The sequence below is a fragment of the Sesamum indicum genome, linkage group LG8 (genome assembly GCF_000512975.1).
Source record: "Sesamum indicum cultivar Zhongzhi No. 13 linkage group LG8, S_indicum_v1.0, whole genome shotgun sequence".
NCBI lineage: Eukaryota > Viridiplantae > Streptophyta > Magnoliopsida > Lamiales > Pedaliaceae > Sesamum > Sesamum indicum.
The window spans coordinates 3,022,435-3,038,066 of NC_026152.1; the positions used below are offsets into that span (position 1 = coordinate 3,022,435).

Below are 15,632 nucleotides of genomic sequence, written 5' to 3' on the forward strand. Positions count from 1 at the left end.
TCTTACCTCTATTCTGATTCATGCTGAAACTGGTGTTGGCATTTTCTCGAGATATTTTAGTGTTTCCTTGATACTTTGATTAAATTCTCTGAGCATATGTAGGTATTTTTAATAGCAGATGATTTGATCGGATGTCTCTTGCCTTGGTTCCTGTCTGTGCTTGCTTATACCTTGTGAATTTCCAAGCATGTAACTCCGAAGTTGAATTTGTTATGTCGTTTTGGGTGGCTACATGCCATTGCCAGCCTTATGGAAAGATAAGACATTATATGCAGTGGCTGTATATCAGTGCTATGTTGTTTGACTAGAGAAATGGTTATTAGATTGATGGAAAACCTTTAGAATGCCTTCCAGAGGGGAAGGGGCAGAACTAGATGTTGCAAGTTTAAGCTTTTTGTGAAGGAACTGAAACAAGGGGGAAAAGAGGAAAAATCTGGGCTATGTTTGTTGTTTCAGGGGAATGCTTTTGTTCCCCTGTTCCCCCAAATATGATTTGAAACATTTAATAGATTTCTCCCAAATCACATTTTTCTCTTTCCCAACTAAATAGTGCTAAACCTTTTACTGAAAATTAGGAGTGACTGTGGGTTAGACTTGTTTACCGATGATGTATTATAGTTGACAGACGAGGACCTCAAGATCAGCCCATGTGACTGATGTTTCGAGGAGTTCCTGGATAGTTCAGCTGATGCTTATATCTCCTTTGACTTAAGCTAAGGTTGGTTCTTGAATCCAGGAGAAGATAAGGAAAAGAGAGAAAGGATAAAATAAAGTACCAAACACAAGTGTAGGATGTTTCTGAACGTTTACTGTTTCTCAGTATTGCATTGTAGAAAGTGCACCAAGATTATTTCTTAGGATGTTTGGCCTTCTGCAACAGTTGCGCATGAAGTTTGAAGGTTTTCTGATGAACAGACGGACTGAATAGTTCTGCTTTTTTATATTTACAAGAGATGCAAATCAACGTTTTGGTGTCTGACAGGTTGATGCTATAATGTGTAGTTTGGAGAAATATATCCAGGGATTTTTCCGAAATGTCCTTTTGTACACTTGAAAATTTTCAGGGCATTGGCATTGGCTTTGGCATTGTGAATGTTCTGCTGTATTGGTTTGTGGGATGTTTCTAAACTGTTTGCAGTCAAGAATACATCTCCATATCAGATATATTTTAACATTTTTATTTAAATTCAAAGGATAAACATAAAAAATAAATTTACTCAAAGGATTTCACACCCTCAACAATGGATATCAATGCACCTTTGTAGATGGAACACAAACACCTCACATGACTCATTGCAACTTCACGTCACTGCACTACAATTCACAGGACACTACAATATAATTACGGATAATTATATTAACATCTTTGGACTTATGATTTGTTTATATAAATCATTTATCTTTTGAATTATTATACATGTATATACTAGAATCGTCAATATCAGTTATACAAATTATCTTTATTTTTTGAATAATTATACATACATTATAAAAATATCAATATTATTGCACAAATAGCCCTCGCTTTTTGATTATCTAGGGTGGTTTATGTAATTATACAAAAGATAGATGTAGTTTGTGAAAATTGACCATAAGTTCCCATATAATTAATTATGGATTAGTTAAAATTAGCTCTCTTGAGTTTTGATATAATTATAAATATCTTACTGTTGTTTGAGAAATTATCAATTTTTTTGATGTTTGATGAAATTATGTAATCCTTGAATAGAGGTCTGAAAATAGCAACTCTGCTCTTCTTTTTCTTGTTGTTTTTTTTTTTTTTGAGAAAAATTGGAGAATTGTAGAAAAAGCTAACAAGGTGAAATTTCTTTTATACCCTACTTATCCATAATTTTCTTTTAAAGGATAAGTAAAATTATTTTATAGGCTAGAAGGCAATTATAAATTAATTTATTACAAAAAACTTAATAAATTAACAGAACGAGCTAGTTATTAAATAGACGTTAAAATCAAAAGAATTTTAATATTTTTTTAAACCACAAAATATATTTAGGATGATTCATTGTAATTTACCCTTATTGGTCAAGAGCCATAGAGTTCTTTTCTTTTCCTTTTTTTTTTTTTTAAACAAGCAATATATCAAATTAACAAGTACCTTTTGAACCAAGACAACAGATATTAGAGTTACATCATTTTATTTTAATAAATTTTTAGATTAAAAACTTTTAGGTTAACTTTTTTTTTCATTTTATCATCAATTTGAAGACAACTTAATGTAATTAGAAAATTAAATAACTTTCTTGATCACATTAAAAGATAATTTGCCTTAACAAATGGAGCTCATGTGATTTTTCACCATGGCATTGGGCTATGTTTCCTTGAAAATTGGGCTTCTTAGTTGAGCCCAAGTTTTCTATACATTCTATGGCCCAAAATATATCTCGAACAGCGCTAGTTGCTCTCTGCATTCAGATTCCGAATTTCTAGGGTTTTAGTGTAAGGTTTTGTCCTGTAGAAGATGAGGAAGCTGAAGTTTCATGAGAAGAAGCTTTTAAAGAAAGTTAATTTCTTGGAATGGAAGAGAGAAGGGGGTCAGAGGGAGTCCCTAGTAATTCATCGCTATCACGTTACCGGCAGAGACGACTACAAAAAGTAAATTTCAAATCCCATTGGTTATATCCATGTAATTGGCTGCCTAGTTGCTTTTGAGTGTGGGTGAAGTTTGACTGATAATGTTTTGAGATGAATTGCTGTAATGGTTTAGGTATTCGAGTTTGTGTAGAATGGTGCAGAAGCTAGTGAACATACTGAAACAGATGGATCCGAGAGACCCTTTTCGAATTGAGATGACTGATGCACTTATTGAAAAGCTGTGAGTTTTAGGATTGGAAATTCAGTTTTGGAATCGTTGATACTTTTCCAAATATAGATTATTGTGGTTTTTTCAACTGGAGTTATTTTTATTTACTAATTAGTATGAGGGAGAGTTGTAATTTGTTTTTAAAAGTTTTCTCTTTTGATTTTCCATCAATTTAGGTACAACATGGGGGTGATACCATCCCGAAAAAGTTTAGCTTTGTGTGAACGGTTGTCAGTATCATCCTTTTGCCGGTAAGTCAGGTGTTAATGTGCAGGTTATTGCTAAGATGTTCTTTATAAACAAAGCCATTAGTTGTCTTTCCGATCCAATTTTTTTTAAGAAAAACCATCAGTTGTCCAGTTATAAATTCAAGACATTAAAATTTTTGATTCTACATATGGGGTTAAATAGTGCTCTAGGTAGGGGGTTCTGATTACAGTAATCTACGAGAAGATAATGATTTTGCATGAAGAAAACTTAGAGCGACTCTTTTGCTTGGATTCTCAGTGAAGTAGTATTGCAAATGCTAATATGATATGAGTGGTTCGTGCAAAATACTGTTTAGGACCTAGATCTTGGTTTCTAGTCATTCTGTGTTGGAAAAAAATCGATGCACTAAGTGATGGCACAGAAATAGCACCAACATGTGTAATCTGTCATTAAAGAAACCACAAATAGTGTGAAATCAGATCTTAAGTGTGCTTTTCTTGGTGTCTTTCTATTTGCTTCAGGCGTAGGCTTGCTACGGTCCTGGTGCGGCTGAAGTTTGCAGAACACTTGAAAGAAGCTGTTACATATATCGAACAGGGTCATATTCGCGTAGGGCCAGATACTGTTACTGACCCAGCATTCCTCGTCACCAGGAATATGGAAGACTTTATTACATGGGTGGATACCTCAAAGATTAGGAGGAAGGTCTTAGAGTACAACGAGAAGTTGGATGACTATGATGCCATGAACTAACACTTCAATGCTTTCTTGGGATGGCTTTATGGGTTCCTGTCTTGCAAGCAAGATTTGTGGATAGCAGTTCTGTAGAATTTGAGAGTTCTTATATTTTTTACATACTTTATCCTTTATCTTTTGTATTTTTTTATGATATTGCTTTGCCGGTATCAATACCTTATTGGTATCCACATTTTTGTATCAATGCAACAAATGTGATCTCAATTTTATGCCAGTGCCTATAGTATTGTGCATGGAAGTGATCAAGAAAGCTCTTCATGCAATTCACTATAACTTCTGTAAAGTGAATTCCACTATTCATACAAATCAACCAACTACACAGAGATAATAACACAATTCAAGAATCCTCAGGAGGAGCTAGTCATCTGTTCAAGTGGATTAAGAACAGCCCCAGTAAAAAAGACAACCTTTGAAGCCTCTTCCCTTACCATGAAGATGAAAGGATGATCAGCCCGAAAACTTGCTGTGGGAAATGTAGCAGAAAAGAGCACAAAAGTGGTTGCAGTGCTGGCTGCTGCTTCTGTGCCCTCCTCATTCACTTCAATAAACGACTTATGAAATATTTTAGAAATACAGAGTCTGTTGCTACAAGGGGGATCCACCATTTCGTTGAACTCAGCAAGATTTGTAAAGGGCAAATCTAGGCCGAGGTTTTTGACAATTCTTGATGCTTCAAACTCATACGAGAACTTGAATCTGGGGATCCAAAATTCAGTCAGTTCCTCTTCTCTTAAATCAAAGTTTTGACTGAAGAACTCAGGATTGGAACGGAACTTTTGAACTAGGTTTTGCAATCCATCAGTTTTCGCTGGAAGAAAGAAATACATAGAAAATTTTCGCATATCTTGGCCATTTTGGTAAGGCATTTGAAGAATTTTGTATTCACTGTTCTCCCCGTAAAGATGTTTCTCATTACACCTGCTGGTCATGAAGGGAACACGGACTTCCTCTCTGTTGAGAAGGTGGAAAATCATAGTTTTGGTCCTCGTCGTGTCAAAAATCCTATTCCATGCTCCTTTGAAGTAGAGTGCATTTGTAAGGACAAGTGCAGTATCCTGGTTTAGAGATCCGAGTGGAAGGATTTCTTTGATCAGTCCACCAGTGATACTTTCAGCCCATGAATTTACTTCATCTCTCACTTCATCGGCCTTCAAAAACACAAGCAAATATTGTGATGAATCAGATGAAACACAGTCATCCTGATGGATCATTCTTATACTATAAAAGACGACAGAAATCATGTAGAACTCAGCTGTTCCCAACAGAAATTGTGCTATAACATAAGGATGAGATTGAAGCTGCAGTGATAAAAATTACCAGGCAACAATGCCTACCTTATTTGCAAAATCAACCTCTTTCACCTGAGTTTTGAAAACCTCTTCAGCCATTGATTGAAACGTAAATCTCAGACCCAAAGAACGATCAACCCAAGTTCCGTTAGCAAATGATACCAAAGGGCCCGCAGCAAGATTCGTATCATCTCTGCGCACTGATAAAAGGGCAACAAGTTTTGAAGAGAGCAACTTAAGGTTGTCAAGATTTTCAGATCCCAAATGCAAAAGAAACTGCTCCAGAGTCCGGCCAGTCGAACCTGCAGCAACTAAGGACAGCAATACTTGGAAAGATAAGGGGGAGAGTACTGAATTCGACCCTTTTTCAGCTTCTTCCTGCAGAACCAAGTTCGCTATCCGAAGGCAGAAACTTGAGTTGAAACCGATGTTCATTGTCTCGTGAGTTGAGAGTTCGAGTCATGACAATCTTTGCAGTGTCTGATTGCAGTCATTTATAATATGTTATCCTGCGGAATCATGTATATTGATTATGGATGGTTTACTTTGTTGACTCTAGTATTGAGGTGGTTGTTCCTCATTTATAATGGGGATAATTACACTTTCCTCCCTTAATGTTTGATCTAATTACATGTAGTATTCCTAGTAGTTTGGCACATTAAATTTAGTACTCTTGAAGTTTGCTTCCATTAACATACAGGTCATCCATTAGTCAAAACTGATTGAATTTGCTGATAAGCAAAAAAATTGAATGAAAATTAATATTTATCTTCGATTGACTTATTGTAGATAAAATAAAATTTTTCTCAACTAAACTACCCTTATAATTATGAAAATATACCTCCTCATGTAGATTAACATGTGAAAACGTATGGGGATAGTTTGGTTATAAAAAGATGTATTTGATGTGCAATAAATCTATCAGGGATAAATATCAATTTGTATTCGAGGTTTTTGTTCATTTCAGCAAATTTTATGAATTTTGACTAATGGAGAGACCTATTTATTAGATATAAGCAAATATATTGGGTGTTGACGTAATTTTTCAAATTATAAAAAATCTACATATAATATACCAATTTTTAAGAAGAGAGTGTAATTATCCCTTTTTAGAGTATATTATCTGTCAGATCCATTTACGTAGTTAAGAGTAGATGGTTGAAACTGAGGCATTAAGCAATCTTTCTTTAACATTTTATATTGGGACAGACGATAATCTGATGCCATGTAGCTATTATTCTAAAGAGATGGCAGTAGCGTAAGTTGATCGATTCTCTTACACAAGGAAACTATTGAAGTTGCCAAGAGAGGTAGGCCCTCTACGAATGTCAGATTGAGAGTTCCTATCAACGCGATATAGTAACTGAACCACAAATCACGAGTGTTGGGAATAGTTGAATTTAATTGCGTATTAATTTTTTGTTGAAAAAGAAATTTCTATTATTATTATACTTTGAAGCTGCTTAAATGAATCTCGATTGAGACAAAAGTCATAACTTTTTGTCATTTTTTTCTTAACATTCTCAACTTTTACACAACTAACTTTTCAACTTTTATTACAACTTATTCAAAGCAAAAGCTATTGCAAAAAGATTCTTAGCCCTTCAATTTAGATGATTAAGGTTCAAGAATCTAGCCAGCTTCTCTCTTCAGCATACAGAAACCTTGCACGAAGCACTTCATAATCAAGATCAACACTATATATCATGATATATATTACCAGATTAATCCACATTATGAACTATATTAAGGTCCTAAAAATCCACATATGAACTATGTTTCACATCCGAGATCTTCTTACAGCAACAATTTCAATACATGCAGACAGAGTAAAGACATAATACAACATGGAAATAAAGTAATGAAGTTGCTGATTTTATTGCAAGTATGATCAGTTCAGTGTAATTATACATGGCTGCTATATATGTAACTGCAAAATCAAGGGGAGCTTGTTTTTGATGGTGAAGAAGCATCACCCGCCGGTGGCACTCCGGGGAAGCCAGGGGTCGGCTGGAACGGAAAAGGAGGCAGAGGGATTGGGAACACTGGCGGTGGCGGCGGCGGTGGAGATGGTGTCAGCCCTGGAATTGGCGGCAGGTGGAAGAAAGGTGGCGAAGGCGGAGAAGGGAAAAGCGGAGGTAATACCGAAGGCGGAGGAGAAGGGACAAGCGGAGGGAATATTGACGGTGGTGGAGAAGGAAGAACCGGAGGAATCAGAGAAGGTGGTGGCAGAAGAGGATTTGGAGGAAAAAGACTAGGTGGATTGAGTGGATTTGGTGGAAAAAACAAAGACTTGGGCTGATTAATCTCGTGGTTCGACAATTCTGATGCTTTAAAATTAGTAGCAGTCTTTTTAGGCTCTGCTGGTGGCAGAAATGGGATTACAGGGAGTGGAGGCAGCCGGGGCAGCTCAGGCAGAGGCGGCAAGTTCGGCAGCTGCGGCAGCGGTGGAAGGTACCGTCTTCCGGTCGGTGGATCTGATGGTGAAGGATCTTGAAGTGGTGGTGGAAACAAGGGATCATTAGGATTTAGGACAGATGGCTTGTCAGCACTTTCAAGATTCTTGAAACTACTGATACTCGGTTTCTGATTACATATTTCAGGCTGTTTCAGTGGCTTGAACGTGAAGAAACCTGCCGAGAAAACATGCGTCCCATGTTTTCTTGTCTTGAGACTTAAGCTCGACGAGGCTGCGGTGGCTGCCACGGCGCAAAAGGGTTCGTTGCTGCTGATCAGCTGCACAGCACATTTCTTGATTTTCTTGACATGTTTACTGACAGAGAAAGGGAGATGGACTCTGAATTCTCCATTCTTGTCTGTTTTGACCACTTGTTGGAAACTCGGCTTTGAGCTTGTGGTCTTGCATTCTACTGCAACAGATGCACCTGAGGGAGAAGAATTCTTGAATCAAACTTTGATGTCTAAGTACTAAACTGAAATGGGATCCGACAAAAATGTAAGAAAATCACCTGAAATGAAGTGGCTGGCCTTAGGGAAATCCTGCTGGAAGCATGTGTCACAGTAGACAGTGCCAACAACAACAGCAGATGGATGCTTCTTGTGGTGCTTACCCTCTGAGGAGATGGTGAATGCAACACAGAGAAAAATTATTGTCCAAAACCAAGACATTCTTGAAACTCCAAAAGACTAGAAACTCAAAGTCTTGTCCTACATATGTCTGAAGAATGAAATTTTGAGCAAAAGGGTTGGTCTCTCTTATAAGGGTCAGTGTTGTATTTTTGTGATTGTCTGAGATAGGGATTTATGGGATGCTTAAAACCCTTTTTTATACTAGGAGAGAGGAAGGCTCTTAATGTCAATCATGGACAAACAAGTGAACTGCAAACTATCAGCACTTACTTCCTTGGTAGCAAACAGGCAAATCAAACATTGAAATACCTAGCACACTCGGACCATCTGCATCCGATCAAATGATGACCGTACGATGCTAACTAATGAATTGCATCGGGTCCATTCAAGAATTACACCAATGGCTAATTTTAAAAAAAAAAAAAAAGGAAAAATAGAAAAGAAGAAAAACCCTAGTTTCTAGTAGTTTTGTTGATTAGTGAAGTTCTTGGTTGAGAATTGGGTGAAGGGACAGTTGGGGTCCCAGTTGGTTCACGAGACTCTTATAGTTGGCACAAAATTCATGATCTTCTCATCCCCTCCAAAATCCCATTTCTTCCATTACTTAGGTCAGAGACAAGTGTCATTTTTTCGGTTTCTTTTTTTATGATAAAATATTATACTATGTGGATATACCTCCATCAATAATAACTTATATTATATTAACGTAAAATTATCTATATTCACCATGTTTTCACATTCAATTCATATAAAAAGAACCCAGATTGTGGCTATATATATATATATATATATTTTATAACAAAAATAATACATTATTATTAATTAAAATAAATTGATTACAATTATTTCTATCGGATATCAATATCCAACAAATCATTACAACAGTCATACTATGATCAATAATATCAAATAGACTAAATCAAACCAATGCAAATACCAACACCTACTATTCAGTAGAAAGAACATCCCACGCATAAGCCGGAGTTCAAACCAATGACTTCTAACGTTATGGAGCTTCAATTTCACCAACTAAGTTAGTCTTATTTAAACTGACGAATTTATATATTTAACAAAAAAAAAAAAAACAAACTATTATATTAAAATTGATATATATCCATATTTATGGAATTCAAGCTCATAACCTTCCGAATCGATCAGCAAGGCTCATCGACACGTAACTATTGCATTTTGCAACTATATTTTCCTCTTTCTTAAATCATTATTTTCGGCATAATTTCGTCACTTATCGTAATACTGTCATTAAATTCGACTAAATCGAACTCCAGCTAATTATAAAATAAATAAATTTAATCAAGCCACAGGCCTTGTACTAAATAAAAGTGAAGTATCCAACAAAATGCAGTAACATTTATAATAATAATTGTTTGGGATTCAGAATTTTATTGATTTTGTGGTAGTTGTCCCGCAAATATTCGAGTGATAATGATAGTTTTGTCCACGGAATTCTCTTTCTTCACGGGTTCAACAAAATGGACTCATAATTTCACGTGGCATCTTCACGGGTTCACTCTCCTTTTTCCTAAACAAAATAAAAAACCAAATACTCCAACAATCATATATTTCACATAACACCCCCCCACCCACCAATGCCCCAACCATCAGATCATCCACATATAAATATTTGTATCATTTTATATGAGTTATTATAATTTATTTATCACTATTTATTATATTAAAATACTAATCAGCATATCGAAATAAACTATTGTAATTAATATATTATTTTTAATAAAAATAAAAATAAAAATTTTAGATTACATTCTCATGACAACTCTTTAATACATGGTAAATTCACGTTATATAGTTGCCAACAGAACTGCAATAAAAGAAATATTATATACTTTATATAGTAAATATTCTCTAATGCTATGTTTGGATGAATTGGATTAAAATTATGAATTTTATTTGATTGGATATATAATTATAAATCTAATTTTTTTTTTAAATATTTCATTTCTAAATTTAAAGTTGAATAGTAATAAATTATAACTTCTTTTAATATGACATCAATTAAAAAAGTTATTTAAATCAAATGCTATTATGTATCATTACCTTACACAAAAATGATATGTTGCATGCCATGTACACGTCATGTCAATTTTTGTTTTAAAGTGAGAGCGATTTACTATTATATATTAAATAAATTTGATTATAACTGTTAATATTAAATATTTATATTTAATTATAATTATCAATAATTATAATAAATTATATAACTAATCATCAACATCAAAAAACTTGTTTGATCAATAATTACTATTTAAAGTAAAATGATACCTACAATTAAAATATAGTAATAAACCCCATACATCAGTGGAGTTCGGACACATGACTTTAAGGTCATAGGCTCAGCTTCGTTGATTAAGTTAAACCTTATTATCATACCAGCAATATGAATTAACATAGGGTGATTGCGAGATAATCGTAACCAAGTCTGAATAGGCAGACGGTTATAAATATTATCGTGAAAAGAAGAAAGAAAAATTTTAGTTAACTAATTAATAAAATTTTGAATTATATTTTTTTTAATACTTTAAGTATTTTAAATTTTTTAATCATATTTTGTTTAATACTTAATTATTTAACTAATGTATTTCGTTTAATACTTAATTATTTATTTAAAAACACAAAGTAAAAGTTGAGAAGACAATAAGTATGACAAAATTACTGAATTACACAAACACCTTCTTTCTTTTCCAAAATTACAAATTCACCCAGAGAGTACAATTAATTGTGATTAACTACATGAACACCTCCCTGCGAACAAAAAACTTAAATAAATACCCTTGAGGTAAATTACATTGACACCGCATCAGGGGTGTAATTTTAATTTTGCAAAGTACATAAGGTGTTTGTGTAATTAGTTAAACCTAATTTCAAGATATATTTACCCTATAATTCAGCAAATAACCTCCTTTCGTATGAAAATTTTAATTTGAAAAATTTTAGATAATAAATTAAAAATATAATTTAATTCAAAAGTTCTCTTTAAAATTAAAAATCAGTAAAATAAGAAATAAGTTGCACTGAAAGTTGATCAAGTTTATGGAAGTATATTACATTTAGGTTCCTCAGTTATATAAGAATATCAAATACACCCTCTTACATATACAGAAGGATATATTTGGCCCAAAAAATATTTTCAAATAATGACTGAAAAATCAAAAGGATAAAATGGTATTTTCTTCTTTTGTGCTAACACATCACATTTTTTGGATCACAAGAGGTGTCATGTTGGGCAAAACTGTAGTCCAAGAGAGTGACAGTGTAATTATGCAAAGTACGGGAGTCATTTGTACAATTTGATTATTTTTTAGGGACTGTGCACATAATTATCCATTTTCCCCCTAACAAGCTAAAGTTACATGTATAGAATGATCCTTGATGACAATCAAATAAATATGATTTTACACTATGGTTAATTACAATGGTTAAAAGTAAAAATTTATGGTGAATATTAATTAATTATGATTGCATAATAATTATTACATTTAGTCATTATTTTTGCAAGTAAAACCAAAATATTTGTCAAAGCTAACAACTATGACAAAAATTTTGTCTATAGGTAAAACCATAACGAATGTTAATTAACCATGGTTAAATTAAATTTTCGCATCAGCTTTACTTGACTATGCTAGATATATTAATTTACTATAATTTTTTAAGTCGTGGTAATTTATAATATAGGGAATAATTAATTTTTTTGTAGTATGAACTAACTCTCTCTCTCTCTCTCTCTCTCTCTCTCTATATATATATATATATATATATATATTGCACTATACTACCAAAAAATGGTTGAAAGATGCTAATTACTAAGCATTAAGTTCAAGATGTATAGTAGGTCGAGTTGCACTAACCCAACTCAGAATCGGATTGAACCAATAAAAAAAGTGGGTTGGTTTGGCTCAAGCTTGCTTGAAATTGGGCTAGTCTTGGGCCAATCTTAGGAATCAACACTTGGGATCAGCCCAACCCAATAACCTAGGAGCACCTGATCCTGAACAGGTATGGGTCGGGCCTATTGCGCTTTTTTTTAAAAAAAAAATAATGGATGATATATAATTTTTATTTATTATTCTAAGTTGACTATTTTAATAGTTTTTTTTATACCTTTAAATTCTAAAAACTTTTATCTTTCTTGTTGTAGTTGGTCCGGCGCGCTTTTTTTTAAAAAAAAAATAATGGATGATATATAATTTTTATTTATTATTCTAAGTTGACTATTTTAATAGTTTTTTTTATACCTTTAAATTCTAAAAACTTTTATCTTTCTTGTTGTAGTTTTAAATTTTTAGTACTTTATGTCATTAATGCTCTTTGTTTTTTTTATTTCAAAATTTATTTTAAGTCCTATTATCATTTAAATTTATTATTGTAAGTTTGCTAGTCAAATTATTATTTGAGTTTATTATATATTCTTAACTATTATTTTTCTATATATACATTTTTGTGCGATTTAATTTATTATTTATATATTTCATAAAATAATTATAATTTTCAGTAATTGTTTATCATCCAAGCTTGAAGTGTGATTGGCCTATGCTTGGTCTGGGCATCAATTGGGCCGATCTATGAACTGGGTCTAGGTTTTAAAATGGATCTAATTGGGGCCCACTTAGAGATCCAGGACCGCCTTTAAAACTTACCAGAATAGTAGTGGGTCGATTCTAGACTTGATTTTTTTGGATTAATCCGTACCGATTCTAAGCCGATCCGACTTTCTGCGCAACTTTGAGCATTAAGTTAATTAATAAGTAGAATTCTTGCTAAATTCATTATTAATCTATACAGCAATGAATTTCATTATTGTGGACCTAAAATCCGACTCGTTCCCAATCTGGGATCCAACAGGTTGGATTCATAATATACTGCCAATTCTATATTTTCAAAAACAATATTGTTATCTAAATTTTGTAAATATGAGAAACAATATTGTTGAAAAACACCCAATTCTTCTATTAACTTATAAATATGTTCAGAGTTTAGTTTTAAAAATTATCTAAAATTCAAATTAAATATTTGTTACTTTCATATGTATTAAAAATATAAATATTTTATATCACTTATCTTCAATGCATTTCTTTGTCCCTTGATTTAATATTTGGGATTTTCGTTCTATAACTTTTAAATTAGTATTTCGATTCTGTATTTTTAGTTTTCACGATTTATTTATTTTTCTCGTCGAAGTTCACCCTTCTCGTCTGTGAAGGTGAACTCAGACGAAAAAAATATTGAAATTATAAAAATTAAAAAGACATCAAATTAAAATACTATTAACGCTATAGCAATTTGTATACCGTATCATAATTACAACTACAAGCATAGGATTTTCGCTAAGTTGCAGATTATTATTGATGAACTAACCCTGCATTGATGATGAACCAATCCTATATATATATAGTATTAATGTCATAATTATGAAAAATTCTAAATCGAATTTGGTTCGGCCAAATTTGAATTAATTATATAACAAATACAATACATTTATCGTGTGATTGATGTATAGTTTAGGAAAAATGATTCAATCACATGACAGGTGCAATACACTTGCTCTATAATTAATTTAGTTCATTAAAATTTAATTTGGATTAAAAAAAATTCATAATTACTACGTTTGATGAGAGAGCATAACATACATGTCTAGAAATGATCTTATACTCCCATTGTTAATTTGCATGAACCCAACTAGCAAATTAATGATGGTGGATGTAAATCCGATGATGTCCCCTCTCTACGCCCTCGATGCGTTGTCTATCAAAAGAAAGACGGCGCTACAAGAGAATAGCTAAATGGAGTAAATAAAATTTTTATTGTTAATTTATATTATTTAATATAAAAAATTTACATGTTAATAAATTTAGGGATGAAAATTTTCTTGCTATAGAATATAATAATGAATTATTTAAAATATATATTTGATAATATAAATTAACAACAATTTTTATTTACTAATTAGCTCAACGCTGATTTAAATTTTTGGATAGTTGTTATAAGCTATTTTCTCATTGTGAGAGTTGGTTTGACTTCACATAACATATAAATGCAAAAGTTTTCTTTTCTTTCTATATATATATATATATATATATATATAGGGTGAATAACAATTTATCTCTTATGATATTGCAAATGAGCAAATTATCCCTTCACAAAAAAAATAATTATTTGTTGCATGTACTTTTTAAAATGAAGCAATTTATCTCCCTATCTAAGGAGATAAATTGATTCATTTAAAAAATTTAGGGAGGTAAATGCATTTTAAAAAATATAAGAAAATAAATTTTTTTTTTTTTTTTCGTAAGAGGATAATTTGTTCATTTATAATATTATATAAAAGTTGTTGCATTTTTCCATATATATATCCAAGAATGGAGGAGGGTCTTTCTCAATATGATTGGAAAAACCTTAGAGTTGGACAACATGAATGAAATCAACTCATCTCCCCAAAGAGAAAAATGGTGTGGGCATGAATTCCTTTTCAAATTTCGAGGCTTCTGGTTTACACAAATATACCTTGAAGCCACGAAGAGAGTTGTTGAAACCTTCAAACCACTCCCCGGAGATGTAATTCTAGCTTCTTTCCCCAAGACAGGCACCACATGGCTCAAAGCTCTCCTCCACTCCATCATTCATCCCTCTCCATGCCATGCAAACCACCCTTTAACCCTTAACCATCCACACCAGCTAATCCCATCTCTGGAAACAGATCTTTACATTGAGAAATGGAGAGAGGTGGGTGGTATTGGTAGCACCCGAACCCCACAATTTCCTGTTGTTAAAGATCCCGAAAAAGCAAGAATCTTGTCCACACACCTACCGTACCAGATTCTTGGAGATATCCTGGATTCCTCTGACTGTAAGATTGTGTATGTGACGAGAAATCCCAAGGACACCCTCGTTTCACTGTGGCATTTCATGCAGAAATCCAGCGTTGTTGAGAAGGATGAATGGGAGATGGAGGTTGCGGTTGATCAGTTCTGCCGAGGGGTTGTCCCATTCGGGCCCTACTATGATCATGTCTTGGCTTACAGACAAGAAAGATTTAACAGGCCTGAGAAGGTGTATTTTCTTACTTATGAGGAGCTGAAGGAAAACCCTAAGTTTCATGTCAGAAAGTTGGGTGAATTCTTGGGGTGCCCATTTGATCAAAGTGAGAATGGAGAAGAGAAGATTGATGAAATTGTGAAAATGTGCAGCTTTGAGACTCTGAGCAGTCAACAGGTGAACAAATCCAATGAGCTGCCAAATGTTTTTCCATTGCCTTACAGTGCTTTCTTCCGGAAAGGTGAAGTTGGAGACCACAAGAACTACCTTGAACACAAGATGATTACAAAAATAGATGGTGTTACTAGGGAAAAGTTTCATGCCTGTGGTTATATGTATGGGATTTAGGTCATATGGGACCATCCAAATTGGATTGAATTTTCTATTATAATTATGTTGTA

At 33.2% G+C, this 15,632-nt stretch overlaps 4 protein-coding genes across 5 annotated transcripts; 2 read left to right on the forward strand and 2 right to left on the reverse strand.

Annotated features, from left to right (window-relative positions):
• Positions 2,407 to 4,025, forward strand: LOC105167516 (U3 small nucleolar ribonucleoprotein protein IMP3). The gene is made up of 4 exons (XM_011087283.2): positions 2,407 to 2,613; positions 2,726 to 2,833; positions 2,998 to 3,072; positions 3,553 to 4,025. The coding sequence occupies exons 1-4, from the start codon at positions 2,480 to 2,482 to the stop codon at positions 3,782 to 3,784; spliced, it is 549 nt and encodes a 182-aa protein (XP_011085585.1). The 5' UTR covers positions 2,407 to 2,479; the 3' UTR covers positions 3,785 to 4,025.
• LOC105167515 (serpin-Z1C-like) lies at positions 4,038 to 5,602 on the reverse strand. 2 transcript variants are annotated; one of them, XM_020696482.1, is made up of 3 exons: positions 5,122 to 5,602; positions 4,706 to 4,935; positions 4,038 to 4,483 (listed from the first exon to the last, which is right to left on the reverse strand). In XM_020696482.1, exons 1-3 carry the CDS (start codon positions 5,509 to 5,511, stop codon positions 4,135 to 4,137), a joined length of 969 nt encoding a protein of 322 aa, XP_020552141.1. In that variant the 5' UTR covers positions 5,512 to 5,602; the 3' UTR covers positions 4,038 to 4,134. The 2 variants fall into 2 exon arrangements, with proteins under 2 accessions (XP_020552141.1, XP_011085584.1); XM_011087282.2 differs by having other exon boundaries at positions 4,038 to 4,935; positions 5,122 to 5,601.
• On the reverse strand, positions 6,927 to 8,423 carry LOC105167517 (proline-rich extensin-like protein EPR1). The gene is made up of 2 exons (XM_011087284.2): positions 8,046 to 8,423; positions 6,927 to 7,961 (listed from the first exon to the last, which is right to left on the reverse strand). Exons 1-2 carry the CDS (start codon positions 8,203 to 8,205, stop codon positions 7,015 to 7,017), a joined length of 1,107 nt encoding a protein of 368 aa, XP_011085586.1. The 5' UTR covers positions 8,206 to 8,423; the 3' UTR covers positions 6,927 to 7,014.
• LOC105167595 (cytosolic sulfotransferase 5-like) lies at positions 14,597 to 15,632 on the forward strand. The gene has a single exon (XM_011087367.2). The coding sequence runs from the start codon at positions 14,608 to 14,610 to the stop codon at positions 15,577 to 15,579; it is 972 nt and encodes a 323-aa protein (XP_011085669.2). The 5' UTR covers positions 14,597 to 14,607; the 3' UTR covers positions 15,580 to 15,632.